The following is a 22,454-nucleotide window of genomic DNA, read 5'->3' as shown; positions in this document are numbered from 1 at the left end:
GTGGTAACAAAGGATTCCTGTGTCTGTTGTGTCATCTATTAAAACTTGCACAGAGGAAATAATACCAATTTACAGCCATTCAGTTCTTGCTGAGACACATTGATGGTGGTAGTAAACTCCAGGAACACAAGAAAATTAATCCTTAGAGAGCAGTTGGAATTCAGGATTGCTATGAATCTCTATAGTAGAGTATATAATCTCTATAGTAGAGTAAATGTAAGCTGCAGGTAATATTCCTGGTGACTGAAGGTAAAAAAGGCAGAAAAGCAGAAAAGATGAGAAAAGGGAAGAGCTGAACAACAGTAGGGCTTAAGCTTGAATATGCATTAAAATACCATTTTTCAGATCTTGGTCTCATTGTTGCTAGTTTCTAATAATTCCGTCATTAATCATAAGAAATTTTCCCTTTCTCTCCCAAATAATTCCTTTTCTTTTGCACTCTGCACTTGTGTGAGGGTCTGTGCAGGGGCATTGAATTAGATGCCCTCTAGAAGACCCTTCCAACCTCAACCAGTCTGTCATGGTGTGAGAGCTGGGTTTTGTTTCTAAAACATCCCATACAGCATTTATATGTCAACAGATTTCCACTCCATCTAAGTATTTTTGGACATCTCATTCTAGAGGAATCCCCAGTTGTTTAGTGGAGATCTCCACAGGAGCAGAGTCATGCTCAGAAGGAATTTGTCACCAGTTTTTCTCTTGTTCCATGCCCAAATTCACAGCACTGTGTGACAAAGTCACAAACACTTTTACTGGTAAAAGGTATTTGGGGTTTTCTTGGTGGTAGTTCTTATGGTTGTTTTTGCTCTGGGTTAATTTTAGATTTTTTCTTTAGATCTAATACGTTTCAAGGAAAGATCAAAGAGTGGCAGATAGGTGATGTGGGAAAAAATCCTCATCAAGAAACTCATTTCCAGAGAAGTGTGGGAAATGGAGACTCACCTTTCATTATCATTGCTAGAACATTTGATTCTATGTCTCCTGCTTTTCCTGTAGGAATCTCAAGAAAACATCAGTTAAATGTCAAAGTTACTTTCCATTTATAAACAGAACTAATTATATTCAGAAGATCTAGGTCAGTTTTCATCTGCCTGAAGAGGAGCGCTGGAGTGCTGCCCTGTTATATTTGTTTTGAGAAGGCCTCTTGCATGCAGGAATTTTATGTTTCTGGGGATAATCTATTCAGATATCAAGCTTAAATCTGCTAACAACAAAAGCAGAGCTCTGTGTCCTGCTTCCCCCTCACTGGTGGGGGTGAGTTGGAGGTGCCAGGCTGCCTTCTGTTTACTGTCTGTCTGAATGAACTTTCCCCCAGCTCTCTGAAAGGCTCTTCTGGTTTGGGAAGTGGCCTGCTATTGCCAGGGAATGTTTTTGCAAGGCTGAAATGTGCTTAAGGATGCTATTATGTAACAGAGATAGCGCTTCTTTGGAATTATCACAAATTATGATGGATAATAGCTACTAAATTCTTGTCTCGAGAAAGTTAAAATGTCATGTGCAGAAGCTGAGAAGTAAACAAGCTCTTGTTACTTTCATCAAATATGTTTCTGAACACAGCAAGAGTTTTATATTTAGCTTTCTCTCCTCTTAGTGTGTAATCTGCTCTTGGAGCTTTTTATAAGTAGACTTTCCTAAGATCTGGAACAGCTATTGCCTTCTTTGCCAGTAATTTCAAAGTCAAATATCAAAAGTACTAGGTAATGGAAGACATGCTTTTGTCTGAGTGTGAAGGAAATTCAAACGCATTGCAAGGGTGGAGCAAGCAATAGCACCCTTTTGGCAAGCAAGTCATTATTTATTGTCACAGTTTCTTTATAGGAGCCACAGTGGCCTATCTGGAAAAAATGTTTGTTTCTGGACTTCCACTGATTTCACTTTAATATATGGAGGCTGTTGCTCCAGGAAGCCGGTTTATGCAGTGGTTCTCCTCACTTGTGGCCAAAGTCATGCTCTTAGCAGTTACCATCCCCAGCTTTAGTGCCTTTTGTGCCTCTCACCTGCTAACACCCCAGGCATGTGTCAAACTAGGGGCTTTGTTTTCTTACATTTTCTGAAATGCAAGATGGAGTTAATTAGAAGAGCCTCCAGTAAGTGTAAGCTTGGCTCTGAATTTATCACTGTGCTTGGGTTTTGGTACAGAGTTTGCTCAGTTTGGTGTCCTCATTTCATGTGGGCATTTCATGCTGCAGGTAACACTTGGCTTTAGGTGTCCAAATGAGAGGGTATGAGGCTCTTTGGCCCCAAATCTAGACATGAAGTTATTTCAGCTCAAGTTGCTCAAGGTTTTCTTTCTTGTAATAAGTTGATTTGGACATTTGTTGCACACCATCTTCTCTGCAGCTTCTGTTTTTCTCTCTTGTTGCTAAATGGTGGGGATGGGCAGATTAGGAAATAGATTCCATCTCAGGAGAATGTGTAACTGTATGTCCTGATGCTTAGTTTCACCTTATTGTAACTACATTAGCTGTAAAACTTGTGTACCTATACTGAACAGCCTTAAAAGCTTCTGATAGGTGATGTTGGCTTTGGTGGTCAAATGGATTTTCTGCTGTTACAGAACTCATTGGTCACATAAAATGTGGGTACAGAGCAGGAAACCCTTTGGGTGCTGAGTTAGAGAGGAAATTTTGCTGTTGTCTTGGAGTCTAACATGCCAGGTTTAACCCATGTTATGGGTGTCGTTCTGCTGAAATACGTGTACAGCTTCTTGCAAATTGGGATTCTGTATCCTTCATTAATAGCTGGAAAGTTCCAGTGCCTTGTTTCTGGCTTCTTGAAGTTCTCGCTAACACTGCTTGCCTAAAAGCCAAGAATAAGGAAGACAGAATTTCACTTGATCTAGGAAATGGCTTGTAAACTAGCTGAAAGATGATCCATGGTGGTTTCATGGATACAGCAAGTATCTTGTTTCCTATCTTCCAAGAATTGAGATGTGTCAGTGAAAATGGATTCCCAAGCCAAGAGATGACAATGCTTGCTAGTCTTTAAAGTGATGGCTGGCTTTTTAAAGTGAAAATTTAAGATGGTGACTACAAAGCACCCTTAAAGAGAAGATTATGGAATGGTTTCCAAGCCTGATCCCTGCAAGTTCTCCCTGTGAGACCTCATCTGGAGTATGGCACTAGGGAAGGTTCTAAGGCTTTGGGAAAGCTTCCCTTGGAAACCAGTTTGGGAACAGGTGTTTTAGGACTACTTTGTGTGGTTTGCTGACCATGCCCTTGAGTCACAGTGGCTTATGTGGAGAGAACCAGCTGGTTCTCTCAAACCACCCTGGGGTTTTTTGGTGTCTTTAAACACAAAAGCTGAGTTCTATGACGTTGATTTTAGATAGCTGGAACTTGAAAACATCACAAGACAGAGCACAAGATCTATTAATGCTGCACAAATCATTTTGTGCAGTTGTAGAGGAATGGTGCAGTTTATGACAGTGTAATTTGGCACATATAGGGGAAGAAAAGAAAACAAAGATTGTAGTTCTGGCTACACGATCAAAGGGTTTGATGAAATGGCATTGAATTTTCTGGACTCTGTTTTAATCAAGTTGTATATGCAGGTAATGTAAAAAGAACAGTGTAATAAAGAGTTGTGGTAATTGATCCTTCTGCTCTTTTCTTTTTCAATTAAAGCTGGCCTTTGCCGGAGTTTGACCCAAGCCAGATCCGACTGATTGTGTATCAGGACTGTGAAAGAAGAGGACGGAATGTCTTATTTGATTCCAGTGCTAAAAGAAAAATAGAGGATGTTTCAGTGTCGGTGAGTATTTTGCAATTTACATGTTTATAGTTGTATTTTTTCAAATGGCCAAGTTGATAAATTGCATATGTTCTGTTTTATTCACATTGACATTTAAATGTTGGTTATATGCAGGGCTATATTTAAATGCCTGTTAAATTACAAATAATTCAGGCTTCAGTGGTTTCGCTCTTACCAGCTTTAAATACTGTAGTGATATCTTTATTCTGGGATTTATCTACTTTCTGCTCTTGCAGCAAGAAGGATTCCTTCCTGGGGCTGCAGCAAGCAATGCTGGGGCTTGAAACAGGGCCTGAACTGGGATTTAGTGATCTAGTTTTGTGCCATGGTAGGGTCTGCATTCTTAATCAGAAGGTCTCCCCAGCCCTGTGTCCTCTTATGTCCTGTTTGCTTAACTTTGTCAGTTGTTGTTTGTATGCTTTGCTGACAGTTTTTTCACACAAAGTTACTTGAAAACTCTGTTTTTCCTTTTGGCATGATTTGTGTAGTAATCTATTAATTGAAACTGAAATGGATGAGGTCAGATGAGGATACTTCCTTCTAAGAGCTCTGGACAGAAGATTCATTTCTGGGCACAGTGCTACTGAAAGTGGTGGTGTGAAGCTGGACAACTTATTTCGTTGCTTTGAGCTTCCTTTTCACCATTTCTAAGAACATTCACAAATAATTTTAAGGTCTGCAAGCAGAAAGCATGGTGCAAATTGAAATTAATGATTCCAGCTGCTTTTACCTATAGGACTTACGGAGGTCCCTCTGTAAGCAGGAGTGCACAAAATAACACATTACCCCCAAGCCCTGGTTTTCCTGTTGGGTATTGGAGTACAGCAAGATTTTTCATTCAGCTTTCCAAACTCTTCCAGGCTGTTGCTCTTAGCCCTGGTCTCAAGTGCTGTGTCCAATATCCAAACCTCTGGAGTCTGTGTCTTACCAGGCACAAACTTCTAGGCTTCTTCATTGCTTACTCCAGTGCTTTTATAGCCATGAATCAAGATCCCAATTTCCTAGTTTTTATAGAGAATTTGTGAAATAAAGCAGGTTTCACAAATGTTAAAAAATGCATCTTTCTTTTTTGTTTAAACTTGTTAGAATGGTTCTATTAGTTCCTGTTCTTCCTGATGTTCTTGCCAGAAAAACAGGTTTTTAAAGACAGGAGATCTTTAGAAGTGGTTTATTGGTATGAATTGCTGGCTGTACTTACCACTGTTACTTCATTAATAAAAATAACTTACAGTATAAATCCTCTTGCCAGATTTAAATTAATTTCTTGAAAGTCTAAAACCTCTTTAAGATAGATGTGTACTTGCCCACTGAACATGCAAACTTCACTGCTTTGGGTTAGTTCAGAAAGCTCATTGACTGTGGCATCTCAAGAGCAACAGGATAAATAAATGGCTGATAATGGAGCTGATATGGTTCCATATTAATCTTCCCTTTTTCTTTGCTAAAGGGGAGGGAAACAGCTGTAGTCACCATCTCCACCTGGAACTAGTGGAGGGAAACTCTTTCCAGGGCATTTGAAATACCCAGAAGTCATCTGTAGGAACTTGATACATTTATTTTTCATAGTATTAGGATTCTTTGAAAGTGGATATATTGAAGCATTTGCTTGCCTTGTGCCTGCTTACTCCAGCATTCAGATAATGTCAGTTCAGGCAAAACTTTTCTCATAAAACAAAAGTTTGCAGGTAAAAACATGCAGAAGAGTCTTTGGCTGGGCTTGATCAAGTGAGCTCAGTGTGGGTTTGTGCCGTGAGCAGGATGTACTGGCCATTTTCAAGGAATTGCATTGTTCCTTTCTCTTGCTCTTTATCATGATTTTCATTAGCAAAGACACACCCTGCCTATACAAAGGCAGATCTTGGCTCTAAGCACATTCCAAGGCACTCTTGCCCTTTTGCAGCCAGCCATGTGTGGGCTGGGCACTCTCTGTTCTGAAAGGGTATCTGTTCAGCACCCCACTTTTTGTGCAAGGCTTTCTGCATCTCTTCCCTCTCACCCCCCACTTTCTAATGGGACTTATACCTCTGGATTGCAAATAACACCGGGGAGACATTTGCAAGAGTGCCTGGCAGTGGCCAGAGTGTTCTGGTTCAAGTCAAAGTAGTCTAACACAGAGAATCAAGAGGGTTTCACTTTGCTTTATGGTGCTGTGCTCTTCAGTTTCCATTTTCTGTTGTTTATCAGACATGAAAGCAATTATAATTTAAGAGTTGCATGCCTGCAGCAAGGTGAGATGTGTTTTGGTCTGTTTTATATGTATAATCTCTACATATGTTAAAAGCTGTGTGTGGTGGGCTGAGGTTGAACATGGCTCAGGCATTTGAATTCTGTAAGGGAGGGTGTGGTCATAAAATTTAAGGAGCATCAGAGAAAATGTTTGCAGACACAGATGTTTCAAGAAATAAAACAGTAAGCTGTGGATTTTTGATCAGTGAAAACTGCTGAGTTTGTGTTCACACCAAGCTGGTCTCTCATTAGTAAAGCACTGCTAGGTTCATCTTACCCATGAGGGAAATGTGGCTATAACACAAATAGAGGACCTTTTGTTTTCATTGGATTCAGCTTCTTCATGTCTTCAGTAAAGATAAATATTAAGTAGACAAGAATTTGGGGAGGGTTTTGCACAGCAGGACACTGAAAACAGTCAAGAGTTTGCAGCGTGGCCATGACAATATTTTAGTTGCTCAGGAGAAGTCCTGACTCCCCCAGCTTTGCTAGAGTTAAAGTTGGTGAGGGGAGCTGAGCAGCAGCCGGTGACAAGGAGGGCTGGGGCCATTCCCAACACCGGGAATGTTGGCCCAAGGCTGTGCCAGCCAGAGATCTGCCTCAGGCAGCTGTGGGCACTTTGCATGTGGGAGGCAGAGAGATCCCCTTTGTGAGTCCTATACCTTTTTTGGTGCTAAGCAGTAGAGGTCCTTCCCCAGCTTTCCAGGGGATGGGCTCTTGATCAGCTGGGCACTGGAACAGAGGGGAAAGGCTGCTGTCTCCCAAACATCAGAAAATAGTGTGTCTGAGTTCTGCCAGGGTATCCCAGGAGGAGAGTGGCTGCCCTTTCCAGCCCTGTGGCACTAGGTCATGAGCAAATGCTTCAGAACAGCCATTTGCACACTGAATGTACCAGGGCAGTGTGTGCTATGAGGAAGAGGCATTGCTGGTGGCTTTACTGACAGCCTCTATCCCCACCCAAGCATCCACATCCCTTGGATTTTTGGGCATCAGAGAACTTCTATGGGGGTTCTTTGGTTCTTTCACCAAAGAACCCAAGCTTGTGGGTTTGAGCCACTGTCTCCTCTAGAGAGTTTTTTTTAATTCCTCATAGCAGTAAGTATCTCATTTCTAATGAGACTTGGTGTGCAGGTGATAATGTTACAAGCTATGACTGGTTTCTGCTGTTCAACTTTGTTCTGTGCTCGTCTGCTCCTTTTGCTCTGACACCTCCTCTCCTGCTCTCTGCTCCCAGGTGCCATCAACCCCACTCTCCTCCTTGTGCTGTGGGCTATATCAAGTTCCCGAGCCAGAAGCTGTGTGTGAACACAGGTGTGCTCCTCAAAAAACTGTGGCACCAGGCTCCTTTGAATTTCAAATAAGCACAACAAGCAGCTCCTTTTCCTGCTTAAGGTGCAGCAGGCAGGTGGCCCAGCCAGTGCTGGACTGTCAGCCTCAGCTGTGCCTTTGCCTGTGCTTGGTTGGCTTCCCAACCTTGACACTGCATCTAGACTCAGCTCACACTAAGGCTGGCTTGTGTTTTATTATGTCCCCATAACTGCCAGTGTGCAAAGGCCAGCTGAAGTATGAGGAGTTTGCCTCCAAGGGCTGGTAATTGATTTGGATAAGGATGCCACAGGAATGGTGCCACAAGGGAGGAATGGGGAGTGAAGTAAAGAAGAAACTGAAAAGGGGAACCTTGGATCATGGCTTCCTTGGAACAGGCAAAATGAGTTCAGAGACAGGGATTAAGTGTCTCATTCTAATGCTCATTTTCCTTTCTGTTTTGTCCAATGGGGATTTATGACAAGAGAGTGGTTAACATTGGGGATCTGGCTGGAGAGAGGTGCTGATGGGACATGTAAGAGCTAAAAGATTTCCTAAGTTTAAAGATCAGCCTAGAGGAAGGTTTGAAGTACAGGGAGGAAGGAGGGGTGTCAGGGGAGCATGAGAAGGGAGAAAAAAATGGAAGGATCCAAACTACACTGTGCTGAGCAGAGATCTAGAGTTTGGGCATGTGGTAGGAAAGGAGAAAGACAAGGAATCAGAGAAGGGCAGTGACTTGTTGCCAGGACCTAGAGGCAGAAGAAGGTTTTCAGAAATAGCATTTGTTTTGGTTTTCTGAAGAAATGAGAGACCTGGGGTGCAGAATTTGAGATGTAGAGGTGCAATAGTGAGGTTCAGTTTGGAGAATGGAAAGTTCACCTCTTCCATGAGTTGTCCTTATCTTTGAATAATTTCAGTAAAAGGTCATATGATACTTGATCTCCTTCAGCAGCAATTTCTTTTACTCTGAATGTCATATTTATCCCAAAGTAGAGAAATGGCATGCTGTTTGAAACAAGCCAGGATTAGCCACGTGTTCTAATATACTTCAGCACTGGATAAATGTTGAACAGCAAATTGCTTTGAGGGATTAGTAATTGGATAGTGAGCCTTTTGCTTTTAGGTGAGTTGTGTGAAATGGAGACTCTGGACTCTGTCTGGCTCTCAGGACAGGTTTCAGTGAGCGAAGCGGAGCAGATGGATCAAGCTGTAAGCACAGAGATCAAGTCCCACCTTCTTAGCTCAGCTTATTCTCTCTAAACAGACATGGAAAAATACTAGAGGAGTAAGGGAGCACGAGGTTGTTTTGACTTCTTTCACTGACCTCTGAGTAATAGAGGAACTCAACAACTGTAGAAATGAAGATTGCAGCACTTGGCAGCTGCATTTTAAGAAAGATATCTGGATTTTTACATGAGCACTTGAAGGGGAGGAATGAGTGCCTGTTCAGGTTACTCCCACGTGTTAGGTGGATACATATATTTCATTGCACATACAGATCAACTCATATCAATACATCAAAAGAGTTAATTTATCTGTTTTGAATTTCTTTTTATTCTGGAAACCCTGTTTTGAAAATCAGGAGCAGAGCTCTTGAAGAGTAGCAACTTTGCTTGGAAATAGAGATTTCTCTATCACTGCCAGCACAGTGGTATTTGAGCACCTGCTGTTGCAGAGGTAAAAAAGAGTAAAGCATACGATGACATTTCCTTTCCCTTCTGTCACTCACTCACAGCCCTAACACACCTACACAGACTTTGATTTAGTTCAACACACCAGGCTCCTTTCAACTTTCTTGTTATCCCCAAAGCAAAACCTGCCCAGCAGAAATTCCTCTTCCTATTCACAGCACTGGGCATGTTTTTCCCTCTTGCTGAGGAGAATAGAGAGTTTGCGTCAAAGAGTTAAAAGTCTCTGCTGACAGATGTGGAGAAAAGAGACTCCAGGAGAGGAACTGAGGAAGAAAATGACTTTGTACCCTGTACCCTATAAAGACATTTTACTTTTTCTTCAGAACTACCTGATAGGTCTCCAAGACTTTCAGCAAACAATGACCTCTAATGTCAGAGCTGGGACTGCCAGAAGTCTTTGGAGCTGGGTGGTATCTGCAGTGAGCTGGCAGGGAGAGAACAGAGTGTGACCCCAGCAGGGAGAGCAGGGTGGCAGCCAGGAGTGGAGCTGCCCATGGCATCCTTCCAGCAGATGTTCTGCTCTCCAGCAAAAATGGGCATTTCAGAGCACTCCAGCACCACCCTGCCCGGGGATTGGATTTGATAAAACTATGTCTAATTGGGAAGAAAATTCACAGCTTTGAAACATTCCCTTGTATAGTTCTTAAATAATTAGGTTACTTTTTTATTTTTGGAAACCTAGCTTGAATGTCTTTGGAATATTATGTGGGAATGCAAGTAATCCCACTCCTTTGATGGATAATATCTTGAGATTTATAGCATCTAAAATTTCATTGACATTTGAAGTCAGAAACTGTAGAGGAGAGGGTCACTGCAAGTACTTGATCTCATTGTCCAAGGAGTTCATCTTAAACATATGCTAAGTTTGTGAAAGAGAAAACACCAAAATTCATCAGTTAACTGCATTTTAGGAGGGATTTACTGTTCACAAGGTTTTGAAGGTTCTGAAAAGTGGGAGCTGAAAGATTCTGACCTCATTTAAAGACTCCTTGCAGGAGTTTTGGTTCATTAAACTCCACTGCAAAGACCAACCAGCCATTTTCCTGGTTTGCCATTTAAATTAGGCTACTATTACTGCAAGTTACCCAACCACTCAGTGGATCTGGGAAAAGCTGCTGTGCAGAAAAAAGCAGTGATAATGAGAAGAAATTATGTAAAAGTAATTGATTTACAAACTCAGCCTATTCTTTTTAATGCACAGAATTTTTCTCTTGTAAAGTCACTAAATGCATTTCTACAGTCTCAAGAAAGCTTAGTTATAATTGTAACATTTTAGAAGGAACTTTCAACATCTGATGGAAAATGCAAGCTGAAATGTGGTTTGCCTGCAAAAGCTGCTGTAACCCTGTGGATTGTATGTGGTTTTATCACATGATGCTTGCCTAGCCTAGGACATTGTTGTTTGTGTCAGAGATAAAATGCAATTCTAGTTCACGAGCTCCTACTGAAGTCATATGATGATCGTTCACATGTTCCAGCCATTGTGCACTGTGCTCAAGCCACAGATCCTCAGTAGCCATTAGCAAATCTACATATTGTAGGATTTCAACCAGCTCTCCACGATGTCGAAAGGAGAGGGCACTGCTGTGTGTCAGGAAAGCTGTCAGGGCTGGGGGAAAGTGAACACTGCCCTCCCCTCTGCCACGGAGTTACTAATTTCTCTGCACATTTTTCCTTGAGGCTTTCTGTGGCAGCAGCTCTCTGAGGGAGCAGCAGTGAAGGCTGCCACGTGGGGCTTTGTAATCCTGGCGATTTTCTGCTGCTTTGCTAAACCTCATCCACAGTTAGGGCCAAATTTAAGTCACCTGTCCCTAAAAAAGTAACCTGGACAGCCTAGGACAGAGGCATGGGGTCTCCCATCCCTCCACAGCAGTGAGGCCAGTCATCTTTTCAAACAGCTGTTGCTGATTATTGAGCAGTCATGGAGTTACTGATGTGTGCCTTGGCTATTTCACACTTTTCTTTATGCCTTTTCCTTAGAAGTTGAGACATGGCCATGTTTTTGGATGAAGGGGAAGCTTGTGGCAAGGAGCTGTGAGTCCAGAGATGAAGCTGTGATATATAACAGCACTTCTGTGTTCCCATCTGTCCCTTAAACCTTGCTTTCAGTAGGGTTTGCTTCCAGCTTGCTCTTGCTGGTTTGGTGATTGTGTAGGAAATGGTAATTAAGGAAGTCTTAGGGCAGAGTTAGTGTGGAATTCTGAGCAGTGTAGACTATTTCTGTCTCCTAGTGCTGCCTACCAGCAGATGTAAATAATGCCAACCTTATGGGGGTGTGCTGAAGTGTAACGAGTGTGTGAAAAATACATTGAGATCTTTAGGTGAAGAGGGTTGGCAATGCCAATGCTGTGTAAATTGCATTAACTTAGTGGATGTTGATTCTGCTCAGGATACTGGGATTCTCAAGGGGAATCACAAATGCTTTCAAGTAGTGAATGAAACATAGTGAAGCATCTCCCATGCCAGTGATTGATAATTCTCTGTGTGTAGAGTGGACACAGATCCTGCCCATCCTGTACATCAGTCCCAGCTCCATCTGGGCCCTCTAAATTCTCTGCTCTGCTTCCTGTCTGAATCTCTATCAGAATTTACCTTTTGCATTGATTCTCCATAATTTTGCAAATCTTCTTTTCCTTCTCTGTAACAACTGTGTTTCTTAGTTTTGTCCATTTTCAGCCTCGCAATTCCATCCTACAGAAAACGTAAGGAATGTGTCACCTCTGTGCCACTCGTGAGAAAGTCTAGGAGGCTTAAACACAGCTAGGGAGAGATCTGTGGAAAACAGGATCTTTTCTCTCCACTTGCCCGTGTAACATGAATCTCCTTAATTCTGTATTGTTCTCACTTGATAACTGCTGCTCCTTCCTGTGTGCTGCTTACACTCCTGTGTCATCTCCACTCTAGCAGGCACAGGGAGTAAGGTGGACATTGCCATCCTTCCTTTAAATGCTTTGGTACCAACCTCTCTCCTAATCTTGGGTCTAAAAAGTTCTGCTTAAGAAGATGGAGTTGTAGTGACCTGTTGGCTTCTTGCTAATTGGAAGTAAAAGAGCTCAGCTTTCCTTTGGACAGCCAGGCTGCAAGATATGGTTATATGTTGTATTACCTATTTCCTGGGGCATGAGCCTTTCAGCTGTTAAATATCTTACTTAAACAGGTAAGTACAATGATATTAACAGTCATTTCAGGTCATGGGTCTTAGTGTGTCACATGTGTTGTCTTTATTTCAGAAACTCTGCAGTGATGCTCAAGTGAGAGTTTTTGGGAAATGTTGCCAACTAAAGCCTGGAGGAGACAGCTCTTCTTCCTTGGATAGTTCAATCAATTCATCCTCCTCATTCTCTGATCCAAAAGAACAATGCCCAAAATACCAGGTGAGTCACTTTTTTTTCCTCTCTCCATAACGCATGTCAAATGCTAACAGCAGGTGAATGCACGACTGTTTTAAAGTACTTGAAATGAGAGGCTGGCAATGGAGAGCAGTTTTCAGTCAGAACCAAGACCTTGGTTAAGACTCAGGAATGTTTAACACTTTAGCTTTGGGTATTATCAAGTCTAAAAGCAACCAACTGGTTCTCTTGGGATGTCCTGAATGGCAGCAATTTCTCCAGGGCATTTGTTCCATTTTGTGACGCAGGTGATAACACTCATTTGATGTGATCAGACTAGCCACAAATATCTTGGTGTAGATGAAATAGTCTATTTTGTTGTCAATTGCCAGGGGAATAACAGAGAGACACATTGTCTGTAGGGATAGTCTGTGTAGCAGGTTTTTAAGGGATTTGGTGCACTTGAGTTCCATTTTATATAAGAGATTTTGGCCATGAGAGTAGTTAGAGTCATCTGACACGGATATATTTTTGTCATCTCTCCTTCCACAGATCACAAGTGTTTTATATTAAGCCACCCTAAAATAGAACTAAGCCCTTTTCACTCTTTGTAATGAAGTAATTGTGTGTTTGAGGGAAGCTGCTATCTCTACAACCTGCTCTGGAGTACAATACTACTGATGTCTTAATCTCCCGTAGATTAGAATTGAAGAACCTTCCAGTGCTGACTTTCCTACTGTCACGTTAACTCCTGCTATATTTGGCAAGCTGTGTATTCTTGTTTTCTCTGTCTCATCACACTCTTTTCCACAGCTTGGGTAAGGTGGCTGAAGATCTGTTTTCCGTTCCTCCCTTCCTGGCAGGGCATTGAACTGCGGTTATGAAAGGAAGAGACGTTTCTGTCAGCAGCTCCCTTCCAGCACAAAGCAGCCTCCTTTGTGCACTGTGTGCCCAAGAAAAACCATGCCCCCCACTACCCAGAAACTGGCTCTCCTCCAGAGCAGGCTCTCTGCAAAAAATGCTCAATGTTACTAAAGAAAATAAATTTTAGTGTTTGGCATGAGAACGTATTTTAAAGCTGTGGAAAGTTTTCCTTTTGAAGTCTGCATTCCTTCATGTGTATCACTCACTCAAAATGTTTCTGAGTTGAACTGAAATCGCAGTAGCTGTGTGACTGTGCCACACACTTTCAGCTGAAGTTGGTCTTCCACAGCATATTTATTGTGAACTGTCTACTGCATTCATCAGACTCCTTCCAGGCTTCCCCAGCAAGTGAGCAGAGAGACAAAAATACAATAATTCTTTAATGTGCAATAAAATTTAGTATTGGGTATGTGGAAGGGCCAGAGTGAGTTTATCCAGACTTCACTCACCCTGGCACTTCCTATGTTCTAACTGCTGTATCTGTAACCTCAGAGGTTACTTATTGGATTTGCAGTATTTATAAATTCTCTTGTTTATTTTTTATAAGGGTATAAAAAGGAAATTCAAATAATATAATACTGTGGGATTTTTAAAATACTGCTTTATGTTTTCTTGTTTAAATACACTTTGATTATATATAAGCATCTTTAATTGCAAGGTGAAATACAGAGGATTTGCTCCAGGATTCCAAATCTGTAATTATGTCCCATATTTAACATTTATTTCCTTATTGCCTTTTTAATTTACAGATACACTTAGTTATTGACAGGACATTATGTACAGTAAAGGGAGTATTAAAAGCTGTAAATATGTTCAGAAATGTAATTTGCAAATAATGCAAATGTTGCTGCCTCTAATATGCTAATGTGCAATCACAAGCACTTGTGGGTATTTTATGATCAGTTTTTATGGGAGCTATAAACTGTGACCTGAGGAGCTGGTTTGTGTCCAGGTTGTCAGTGCTGCAGGTTGTGCCCTTTTTGCCAGATGCTCCTTGGCTACCTTTTGTTTGAGTTTTTAATATTTAACCCCTTTCCCCAATTGGTTGTACTCTGCTTTGGTCTTGAGTGACCTGTATTTTGCAGCATTAGAGGCCCAAAGAGTTGAGTTCTAACAGTGTTTCCATACTAAAAGCATGAAATACATGTCTTTGGTTATGCATGGTAAAATTACTGTTATTAATTGTAGAGGAAATGCCAGATTGAACAGGCCATGGGCTCATCTTATCACACTCTTTGCCTTCAGCAGGGCTTGTCTGTCTTTCAGAGGAAAGGGAAACCCCTATAATTAAATTTGAAAGCAGCTGATTTTCACTTTAATTTGGTTGTCTGACATAGAAAATCAATACTTAAAATATTTTTACTGAGTTTTAGAATTATATTTTCACAACAGCAGAAAGTTGAAATCAAAACCCACCATCAACAACTCGACATTTAATCAGAATTGTGTCCTTCATTTGGAGGTCTGCAACAGATTTAAAAACAACAATCACAGTGTGAGGCTGTAGTAATTTGCAGTGTTCTTAAGGCAGGATTTTGTGATGCTGGCAAACCTGTTATTTCCTGGAGTCATTAACATCTATGCTGAGATTTCCTTGGAGCTGCTGGGTCATACTGACTGGTTTTAAATTCTGGTTTTTCCAGTACTGCCTACAGTGCACCTGAGCAGTGCGATGTCCTGGGAGACAGAGATGGAAATTTCACTGAGGCCCAGCCTGTCATTGAACACTTACAAACCTTGGAGTTGTACCCTCATTCTTACAGTTGTGGTTTCTGCTTTCAGTCATCCCCCCTCCTTGCAGGGATAGATTTCAGAGGTTAAAAGTATGGCTGTTAAAGGTATCATCAGCTTAATTAAGAGTCCTTGAAAATAACTAAAAATTGAGAAATGTTGTAAGATTGTTGCCTTTTGGCTGATGAGCATTTCCTTGTTCTTACTCTTGCTCTGCAGGCTGGTGTGAGCAGGAACACTGAGTGGCATGTTCACAGCTATCCTTGCTCCCAGTAGTGGTCTGTGGTGGGGACACCCTGTCCTTGGTTGTGCTCCAGGCTCACTGGCACTAGCACAGGTTGCCCAGAGAATCTGTGGCTGCCCTACCCCTGGGAATGTTCAAGGCCAGGCTGGATTGGGCTTGGAGCAACCTGGACAGTGAAAGGTGTTCCCACCTATAGCAGAGGGTGGAACTGGATGAGCTTCAAGGTCCCTTCCAACCCAAACCATTCTGTCATTCTGTATCTCAGTCATGTGCAGAATATATGGCTATTCAGGATACTGGTTGTTCAGAGCTTGGATAAGGAATATGGAGATGCACTGAGCATCTTCCAGCAGAGTTGTTTCTGTGAGTGGTTTAAGGGATCTTTTAGAAGGAATACTCCAAGGAATAGAGTAATTGCATGCTATCACACACTTTGAAGTAAACGTGTTGCTCTTTAGCACAGTGCCAAACCTCCTCACCTGAGAACTGGCTGAGCTCTGTTACTCAGTGATCACCACAGTTTAAATTATTCAGGGCAAGGTGCAAGTGGAGACCCAGCACTTAAACTCTGCTGGCCTAGAGTGAAACAGCCCTCGACAAAGGGACAGTAATCACAGTCACTGAAAATACACAAATAAGTCTGTCTGCAGAGCAGTTGTCTCCAGTTGATTGCCCTGAGTAATTTTTTAATTTTAGGGTTTTGTTTGCAGAATTTGCCCCAGCCAATCATGCAGCATAGTGACTTTGCTCCTTAGTATTTAGCCTGTGTGCCTTACAGCAAACTCCTGCCACCAGAGAAGCAGGAATTATACCCCTTGAGCCTGGCATTGTGATGCTGCAGCTCTTTCCTGGTGCCATCACAGAAGCATCAGGGAGAGATTTGTCCCATATAAAATCCATGGATAATTTATGAATCAGTCTTTGTCAAGTAAACATTGTTCCAGTTTGGCTCCATTGCACAGTCTTAACATCTCCAGTGAACTGCTGATTCTTCTTTTCAAGCAGGAGCAAGGTTTAGGCATAATTCAGTGAGCTGTGTTAGCACATTCTTAAAAGTTTAGTCCCCTGGCTCAGTGCTGTTGGAATCTGCTTCTTCTCACCTAGGTGGGTTTGGTTTGTTGCATGGATTTAGTGGTTGAGCTCACAGCCAGTGTGAAGATCACTTTCTCTGTTAGCATTATCTTGATTAAACTGTTCAATTTTTCATGTTCAACACTGTTCCAGCAAGATATTTTACATATTTATCTTTTAAATAAGGAATATTTTCTCTCTTGTGTGTTGCCTTAGTAGAAGTGTGCCTCTAAAATGCTTAAAACCAAATATTGGTGGATATGATTTTTTGCAGGGTTCTCGGTGCTCCTCGGATGCCAACATGCTTGGAGAGATGATGTTTGGCTCTGTGGCCATGAGCTACAAGGGCTCCACATTGAAAATTCATCAGATCCGGTAAGATTAACTTTTTGCTGCAGGTGTTTTCAGAGAAGACTCACTCCTTAGTGCTGATAAACTAGGAATGAATGGCATAAGTACATAGTAAAATGGATTTCTGTGTTTGCTTTGAAGTCAGTCTGGTGTCATTTTTGAAATAAAAGGCTGTTATGTTGTGTTAAGGTCCATAAAATCAGGAGGGCTGTGAAATGGAAGGCAAAGCCTGTCTTGGCAGTGTTTCTGACTGACATCTTCCCTCCTGTTCCCCAGCTCCCCTCCCCAGCTCATGCTCAGCAAGGTGTTCACAGCTCGCACGGGAAGCAGCATCTATGGCAGTCTGAACACGTGAGTGCACTACACTTTGTAGCTATTGCACAGAAGCAGGTGAATGTAAGAACACACAGGGCTTGCTTTGGACCCTCCAGATTCTTTCTCTGAAAAAATAACTCCTTGCTACACCCTGTCAGTGGTGTCCTCACCTTTCCCTCATGGTTGTCTTCACCTCAGCTGGCTCTGAGGGAATGAATGAACCATTCCTTCCATGCTGATATGGTGAAGCTTGATATTGTAAGGTACAAAAGTACCTACCTGCAACCTTGGGGATTCAGTCCAAGATGAAGAAAAAGGTGTCACAAAATATCTGGCTTCAGAGGGTTCCAAGTTTAGTTTTCTGTTATTAAATGACCCACCTGACGATGTGGCTTAGGCTATGAAAACTTTTTCTAGTAGAAGCCTGTGTTCTTACCTTGTCTGTTCCATTTTGGCTATAATGAACTATCTCTCTATTCTACTGAAATGCAAATCACTGGTTTTGTTATATGTTTTATGTTTGCTATAGGTTGCAGGACAGTCTTGAGTTCATTAATCAAGACAGCAATACATTAAAGCCTGACCACAGTACAATTATGAATGGACTTCTTGGGAATATAGGTAATTGCAAAAAGATTTTATTTGCTGATATCTTTGAGTAGTCATAGATTCTAGAATATGCAAACCTTTTAAATAGAATAAAATTTCTAAAAAGTTAAAGACATAACAGAATATTAATGCTGATGGAGCTTGGAGGAGAATAAATTGGACTGTTCAGGGAATTAGCAGTCATTCAGTATACACAGCTGCATATGTGTATATAAAGTACATAATAGAAATATTTATATATACTTAAGTTCAAATACAGAAAATGTTGGAAAATAACATTGTGTAGAAATTCCTGAAATGCCTATCTCTGATCAGGCAGGACTGATTCTGCCTGGCTCAGTTCCCTGGTTTTATTTTCATTAATAATTCTCGTTCTGCTCTGTACTCTGCCCACCTGAGCACTTGTAGCCACGTGTCCTGTGCGAGTCTCAGTTAACCTTGCTCAGCTGTGCTGGAGCTTTGTATCAGATTAGACAGAATGTTTTTGTGTTCTCTCCTTTGGCTGACCATGGGAGCTAAACAGTCCTGAGAAACCATCTGAAATCCTCAGTTCTCAGCTTCCCTGGAAGAGCTGTGGGTGGAGGCTCCATGAACATTAGATAACAAAGGTCTTGGCTTTTCCTCTTGGGAGCAGTTGAGCTGATAGGACTGGACTTCAGTGCTTGCTTGCCCAGTGTAGCAGCCTGGTCCATGGCTCTACAGCACATCTTCCCTTTTCCTTCATTTTGATTGTTGACTTTCCAAGCAAATGTCTGTTGTAGGTGGAATAAGGGGCTTAATTTTCACAATTGCTTTCCAGGATATTGCTGTATGTAAAATATGCTTTTATAGGGTTGGAAGTAAGGAGTATATTTGATGACTGTGTTTTCTTAAATGGGTTTCTGACTCTGATGTAGTTCTAGATCTTAGGGGTGTTTACTGCTTTCCTTCACATTGACTTTGCTAAGACTGTGCCCAAGCATGGGCTTGAATGCTTCTCCAGCTCATGAACTGTATACCTCATTAAAATAATTTGCAGTAGTCCATTTGTAAGAGAAACCAATTAAGATTGTAAGAACCTTATAAATTCATTTCCCACAGTCCTTTCAGAATTCAGTTGTGATTTTTGCAGTGAATGTGATGCCTGATCTAAGAGCAAGGAGATCACCTTCATCTACTGTTAGGGTTTGCTGTGGCTTGTGCCTGGTAGAAGTTTGCTGTAGCATTAGAGTGATCTAAACTGCAAGGTCCAGTTCAGATAATGCAGCTCTTAGGCATGGAGTGATTCAGGTGTAGCCAGTGCCACCTGTTCACCTGTGTCCAGCTGAGAGGTGACTCTGATGACTGCCCCAAGAACCAAGCAGGAGGTATGTGCACCTCGGAGCAAGGGTGTGTGGCAAGAGGCACAAGGTTGCCAGCAAGAAGAGGATGCTGAAGTTTTCTTTGTAATTGAGCTGCACAAGTTTTCAACAGTGTTTGTGTACAGTTCCCGTTTGAGCACAGAGGGAACCCTAGGTAAAGTAGGGAGAGGAGTTAATCTGTAACTGCAGCATTTCTAAGAACAGTGCTCAGCAGCAGAGACTGCTCCTGACTCACCTGTGACAGGAGGAGGGTCTATGTGTTTTGGCTGGGAACTATTTACAAGGTGCTTTTTTCAGATGTGCTGGCTAAAAAAAAAAACAAACAAAGCAGCCCTGGTCATGTGTTCCCTTTAATGACTGGAGGCCTAAGAGAATGGAAGGGAAGTTTGAGGTGCAGCCTTCATGTTTTGTATAATCAGAAAACTTTGAGTGAGCATTGACTTCAAATATAGGAGAGGGACTGGTAATTAACTTTTTAAAAATACTAAACATGTTTTTTTCTGGCTCTGTACACAGTAAATACACTGTTTCCCTGGTATATCTGTAATCCAGTATTACTTTTAAAATTAACTACTGGGACTGCTAACATTTATTTTCTGTGTGGTCATTTCACTCAACTTATGTACTGACTATTCTCAGAACTACTTCAGCCTATAATTTTCTGTTAGTTCTACTAAGATGAATTCCTGCCTTCTTTCTCTCCGTTCCTCCTTCTCTTCAGAAGCAGTGTTCCCAGGCACCTCAGCAGTGTGGATGTTAAAACAAACATTATACTCTGTGATGAATCTCCTATTTGTGGTCAAGTTAGGCTTTGAGCCTGCATAAATTAATAATTTTTCAACCTTAAAATAAAAAAAAAAATCAAAAAGCCCTTTTGAGAAACCCCATCCTTGTATGGGAGACAGTGGAAAGCTGGGTCTATTATTTTAATCTATAAATACTGTATAGGCCAGCTGTGAGACTCATCCTCGCATCAGTGTTCTGATGAAGCCTCAGAGCTGTTCTCCTGCCTGTGTTACTCTGCATTTATGTTGGCTCAAACCTTCTCCCTGCCCTGGCCCCCTTCCCTATGGACTGTTCTGCTTTACTAACCTCATTCTCTGATGTGTATTTTACGTTTTGCCATGTAGGTCTTTCCCAGCTTTGCAGCCCCAGGCGGGCATTCTCAGAGCAAGGTCCGCTCCGCCTCATCCGGAGCGCCTCTTTCTTTGCAGGTTTGCTGTGTGCTGTGTGCTGTGCTGTGGGGCTAGTCTAGCTGGGGTGACAAACTGTGTGGATTTGTAGTTTAGCCCTGCAAATAAGATCTCATACAAAAAAAAAAAAAAAAAAAAAAAATGGACAGTGCTGTTTGCTCCCTTACCGTTCTGGATACATTCCTTAAATCCCCAGAGGACAGCAGGCATTTAATAGTCCTCTTTGGTATTATCTATGTTGTTTTGTTTTGGAAACCTAAATATTTAAATATGGAATTAATATTTATGGAGATAGTATTTTACAATGATGTCAAGCTATTTTGATCTGGATTGGTTTCAACCAAACTGTAAAAATTAGAGCCAAATTAGATTAATTCAAAATGGATATTTCTTGCTTTTAGTGGCTGGATCTTATTTCCATGGCTGAGTAGCTTTATTTCACACACATATTTGTAAAATATATCACATTTAAAGACTGTTGAGCCTGACACACCTTTGATCTTGTCTATATGCAGACTGCGAATCTGGACAGCTTACAGCTTAGTTGAACAACCAATGCACTGCTCACAACTTAAAATGTATCAATTTATTAAAAGACAGCATTCAAAATTCCTTTAAAAATACATATATAATACCTGACAAAGCTGGTATAGGAATGAAGTTGTGTTTATTTTGAGTTTTGGTGTGTTTCTGCCTATACACTGAGTAGTACAAATGTTATCAACATCCTCTTGGTACAATAAAATTTTATTGAAAATTATCTGTGGAAAGAAACAAAGTCCTGGTTTTAGTTTGCATTAAAATAGGTGTATGGACTTGAGAAAAATATATACAGGCTTCTCAGGTAAGTGTTTTGGTTTGTTCAGCTAAGCAGTCTTTCTTGGTGATGGCCTTGTGTAGTGCTGTTGATCTGAATTAATGAGCATGTTTTGTTTCATTAATTACATGGAGATCTGCAAACAAGAAAGGAACTGTGCATTCCCCTGCTGATTGGTATTCCTTGTTTTACAGTTCACAGCAACCCTATGGATATGCCTGGGAGGGAGCAGAATGAGGACAGAGACAGCGGTATAGCAAGATCTGGTAATGGCAGTTCCATGTGTTAACCCTGTAAATGCCAAAAATATTCATTTGTCATGGGATCTCTGCACATCATGAAGCAGTGCTGAAATGGGATTGTTCTGTTTTGCTCTGTGGCATTAATGACACCTCTCTGTACAGGTCCAGGTGGTGCAGTTGTTGAGGGTGCCTCACAGTAATCTGACAGCAGTGTCTTATATTATTGCTGTAACCTGACAGCAGTGTCTTATATTATTGCTGCAAATAAGCAAGGCAGATTAAATATTGAATGAGTTGCAGCATTCCTAAACCATTCTTGCTGACATCTCCTTTCCAAATCCAGGAGACCAGGTTGGATGAGGCTTAGAGAAACCTGGTCTAGGGAAAGATGTCCCTGCCCATGGCAGGGGATGGAATGAGATGAGCTTTCAGATCCCTTCCAACCCAAATCATTCTGTGATTCTGTTTTCCTGTGATGGTAATGTTAAAACATAAATTGGCCTCAACAACACCCCTTTCTTCCCTCCAAATTCAGGATGTTGGACACTTGGACTGGGATTGTAAAGGCTGTTAAAGGATGTGACCAACATTACTCCTTTCCACAAGGAATTTATTTCCTGATACTCAGGTTGCTGGGCAAGGTGCATCCTGTGCATTACCTATTATGTAAATCAGCAGGACTGTCCCACCCTTGTGCTTGTATGGCTTGTTAATGTCATTATAAACTGGTTATTTTTATATTAGAAACATAGATAAGCAAAAGAGAACACACTTGAGAAGCAACACCAGTATGTCTTAAGGGACTTTGTTTAGTTGCTGGTGTTATATGCCAAATGCTCTTTTTTTCTGGAGAGATTTTTATTCCTCCTGTTTTTGCAGCATCTCTTAGCAGTCTGCTCATCACTCCGTTTCCATCTCCGGGCTCCTCGTTCAACAAGAGCTGTGCCAGCAGCTACCAGCGGCGCTGGCGTCGCAGCCAGACCACCAGCCTGGAGAACGGGGTCTTCCCTCGATGGTGAGCTGGGGATGGAAGTGCTGCTTGCAGCCCACACACCATTGTCAGCCTGATTCTGCTCTTGCATATGTACATCTACTCTTGCTGATGCTTTCAGTGGGGTATTTGCAGAGGTGTAAGTTAGGCTGATCTTTTTTAGTCTCTGTTCCTAATGGTGTTCATTGTTTTTTCACTAACTGGATATCCATCTGCAACATGTAAATCTGTAGGCTGTATTTTTGAGGATTAGAAGCCCTAAAATGGTACTCAAAACACAAATTTTTTCAGGAATGGGAGAGAACTAGAATACCATATTCTG

At 41.5% G+C, this 22,454-nt stretch overlaps 1 protein-coding gene across 3 annotated transcripts in view; it reads left to right on the top strand.

Moving 5' to 3' along the window:
• FNIP1 (folliculin interacting protein 1) overlaps positions 1–22,454 on the top strand; it is a 64,963-nt gene that overhangs the window by 23,810 nt on the left and 18,699 nt on the right. For 2 of the 3 annotated variants that reach the window (XM_021549544.3, XM_021549545.3), the window contains exons 2-9: positions 3,627–3,753; positions 12,206–12,349; positions 16,549–16,649; positions 16,902–16,976; positions 17,470–17,561; positions 20,020–20,103; positions 21,094–21,165; positions 22,021–22,156. In XM_021549544.3, coding sequence (XP_021405219.1) covers positions 3,627–3,753; positions 12,206–12,349; positions 16,549–16,649; positions 16,902–16,976; positions 17,470–17,561; positions 20,020–20,103; positions 21,094–21,165; positions 22,021–22,156 — 831 coding nt within the window. The remainder of the gene's footprint in view (positions 1–3,626; positions 3,754–12,205; positions 12,350–16,548; positions 16,650–16,901; positions 16,977–17,469; positions 17,562–20,019; positions 20,104–21,093; positions 21,166–22,020; positions 22,157–22,454) is intronic. The other variant, XM_021549546.3, reaches the window with a different exon arrangement.

Source organism: Lonchura striata, chromosome 15 (genome assembly GCF_046129695.1).
Source record: "Lonchura striata isolate bLonStr1 chromosome 15, bLonStr1.mat, whole genome shotgun sequence".
In the NCBI taxonomy this organism is placed as follows: domain Eukaryota; kingdom Metazoa; phylum Chordata; class Aves; order Passeriformes; family Estrildidae; genus Lonchura; species Lonchura striata.
This window is presented reverse-complemented; position numbering and strand designations above follow the sequence as displayed.